Raw genomic sequence first — 2,916 nt, forward strand, 5'->3', positions numbered from 1 at the left:
CTGAATGCTAAATTTTCCCCCCCTAATTTCTGTTTGCAGTAAATGTGGTGTATACGTTGTGACATTTGCTGAATATGTCAGCATTGAAGAGCTATTGATTTTAAAGGAAGACCTTTCTGATATTGATCAATATCGTAGACGCTATGGAGCTCTACTTTGGGATTATGCTAGGAAAAAGCAAAAGATTGGTGCAACTAGTGAGAGTGAGGTGACTGGCAGATTAGCAAGCAGAAAAGGTCCACCAGCTGCAAATGAGAGAACAGAAGTCCGGAAGAAGAAGAAGAATTAGTTTCCCTATTCTGTAAAAAAATTGTAGTTAAAATATGTAGGTGTAGTGGGTTTATAGTAAAGTTGTAGATAAATTGTTAACTTAGAACAAGTCAGTTGAAACATATTTGTAGCAGATTTGTGCTACAATTGTTTTACCTTTAGTTTTGTTATTTTTGCCTAGGAAATTACTACTTTAAATCGAAAACACTATGGAGATTCTTTTTTGGTTCAAAATTGTTAGTACTTTATTCTACTACTTTTGTTTTGTGTGGTTACCCTTTGCTTCATTATTTTTAGCATAAAATTTCTTTACAACTTAACTACATTTATGATGTTTCATTATGTATTAAGTTAGTGGGCTGAGGAGATATTGATGTCCTTAGGATACGAATTTGCAGATGTTCCTCATCTGATTAGTCTGTCTAAGAGTGCTGCAACACTTGCTAATTTTACAGTTGCGTTTTGTGAAAATGGGAATGTCGTTCCCATTCTTTTACTGTTGCTGTGATGACTCCACCCTAAGGATGTTGTCTCAAGAAATGTAATTCAACAAAACAACTACAAACCAATTGTATTAAGAGTTGAAAATATTTTATTATAGGAGATATATTCAATTTATCAACAGAATTACAACTCAACTATAATTCTCCAGAATACCTCAATACAATCTATCAAAAAGTTGTAGTTACTTTATCAATTTTTATTTCCTTTTGGGTGAATTCTTACAAGATCTTTTGTTATGCCCTTCTAGCCCACAGTTTTCACGTGAAACTTGTACTTCTTTGCTTTTACTTCATCAAATGGTTTGTATCTTTATTTCTAAGGTCTCCCTGGCTGTCTTTTCCCAGTTGGTGGCTTTACAACTTCTTCGGCTACATGTTGTGGTACATTCCATTTGCTTTCGTCAGGAAGCGGATCTACTGGTGTTTCATAAGTCTTCAAAAGACTTTCCCTCATGTAATAAGGATAATAATAGTTTTCATAAGACTCATCCCTGTGCCTCAAGGCCGCCAAAGCATGTGGACAAGGAAGTTCGTCAAGATGGAACTGTCCACAACTACATCTTTTGTTTTGAAGGCAAACAATAAAGCGCTCCGCACCGTATAGCACTGTATGGATGTGGTCTGTTGAAGCCCTCACCTACAAATTCATTTCAAGCACACAACTAATTGTCAGCGATATGTACAAAATAACAACATTTTTACTACAAGTTATCTACAATTAACATTATATATTTAGTTTGATGGAATCGTTGATCTGATGTTACTGGATATAGCTTACTCTCATCTTCTACGATAATGTCCTGTTGTCCTCAAACTCTTTGTTGTATTTTTCCCAAGGTATGTGAATGTACCCTTTGCTTTCAATAACTTTTCATTATTCCAACTTTCAAGAAGAGTCCTCATGTACTCTAATAGGTCTACTATGGGCATCTCTCTTGCATCTTTTCTTACCGCATTCAATGACTCTGCAATGTTTTATGTCATCGTCCACGTTCTGTTCACCGTAGCATGTACCCGAGACCATCTGTGATAGCCAATATCGTATAAGTATGCTTTAACGCACACGTCGATCTCTTAATTCTTTGACATTCTTTCATTAAATTCATCAATTGTGTATGATCGTGTTGTTGCAAAGTACAATTTGCTTATCTTTAGATAACCCTTCCTGAACTTTGACCTTACATTTATCCAAATGAGCCACATGCAAGCATAATGTGGCCTTCCAGTATAAACAGTAGATGTTGCCTTCAAGATACTCTCATTTCGGTCCGAAATAATACACATATTAGGTTTTTCACCATACACATCTTTGTATTGCTCAAAAAACCAATTCCATGCTGCGTCATTTTCTGAATCAACAATAGCGTATGTCAGTGGTAATATGCTACCTATCACACAGGTGGCAAAAAGAAAATCAATTTCTGTAATAAAATTTGATAGTATAAAAAGTAGATACTGAAAATAACTTTACAACAATATTTCTACAAAGAATCTACAATACCTGCTGCATCCATTGTGCTGGCTGTTAACATTATTCCTTTGTATGCCGACTTCAAGAAGGTTCCATCAACTACCACAACTGGCCTACAATACTCCCAACCCTTGATGGATGTACTAAGCACAACAAATGCGTACAAGAAAAAAACATCTTCAGTCTTCTTTAAATTAACTACCGTCCCCGGATAAGTCTTCTCCAGAATATACAAATAACTTGGCAAGCGACTGTAGGAATCAGCAGGGTGACCTCTCAAAAATTCCAAAGCCTTTTCCTTTACTCTCCAAGCTTGCATGTATGTTAAGTTCACACCATGATCCGACAACATATCAGTCTGTATTTTTTTTGGTGTGTATATTGTCTTAGGATCCGTATATTTTGGAATCACCATGCTGGCAACTACCATGACAGTTGCTTTGCGTTGTATGTGTGTATTGTCCATCAAAGAGCATGTGTGCAGGCTGTTGAATTTTCAAACCTTGAACAATGTTGATTCGTTTATGATGGTTGATTTGAATTGCCATGTACAATTGTCCCCAATACAAACCAGGCAGTAACTACATAAAAAAAATAAGTTAAAAATTGGTATGAAAAATATCGCTACAAATTAATAGGCTATTTAAGCACAAAAATCTTATATTAAACAAT

The 2,916-nt window shown here is 35.5% G+C and overlaps 1 protein-coding gene across 1 annotated transcript; it reads right to left on the reverse strand.

Moving 5' to 3' along the window:
* Window positions 1-1,089: 1,089 nt before the first annotated feature.
* Window positions 1,090-2,674, reverse strand: LOC138870857 (uncharacterized). Its single transcript, XM_070148697.1, has 4 exons — window positions 2,275-2,674; window positions 1,956-2,161; window positions 1,681-1,797; window positions 1,090-1,410 (listed from the first exon to the last, which is right to left on the reverse strand). The coding sequence occupies exons 1-4, from the start codon at window positions 2,672-2,674 to the stop codon at window positions 1,090-1,092; spliced, it is 1,044 nt and encodes a 347-aa protein (XP_070004798.1).
* Window positions 2,675-2,916: the final 242 nt, after the last annotated feature.

The sequence above is a fragment of the Nicotiana sylvestris genome, chromosome 6, assembly GCF_000393655.2.
Source record: "Nicotiana sylvestris chromosome 6, ASM39365v2, whole genome shotgun sequence".
In the NCBI taxonomy this organism is placed as follows: Eukaryota; Viridiplantae; Streptophyta; class Magnoliopsida; order Solanales; family Solanaceae; genus Nicotiana; species Nicotiana sylvestris.

What these genes read in the sequence shown, in the direction of transcription:
- LOC138870857 (XM_070148697.1), bottom strand. Translation starts at nt 2,674, where the DNA reads ATGGTAGTTGCCAGCATGGTGATTCCAAAATATACGGATCCTAAGACA. An exon ending in TGTGGCTCATTTGGATAAAT is followed by an intron (nt 1,798 to 1,955) that starts GTAAGGTCAAAG and finishes TGGCTATCACAG; the next exon opens with ATGGTCTCGGGTACATGCTA. An exon ending in CCCATAGTAGACCTATTAGA is followed by an intron (nt 1,411 to 1,680) that starts GTACATGAGGAC and finishes ATGAATTTGTAG; the next exon opens with GTGAGGGCTTCAACAGACCA.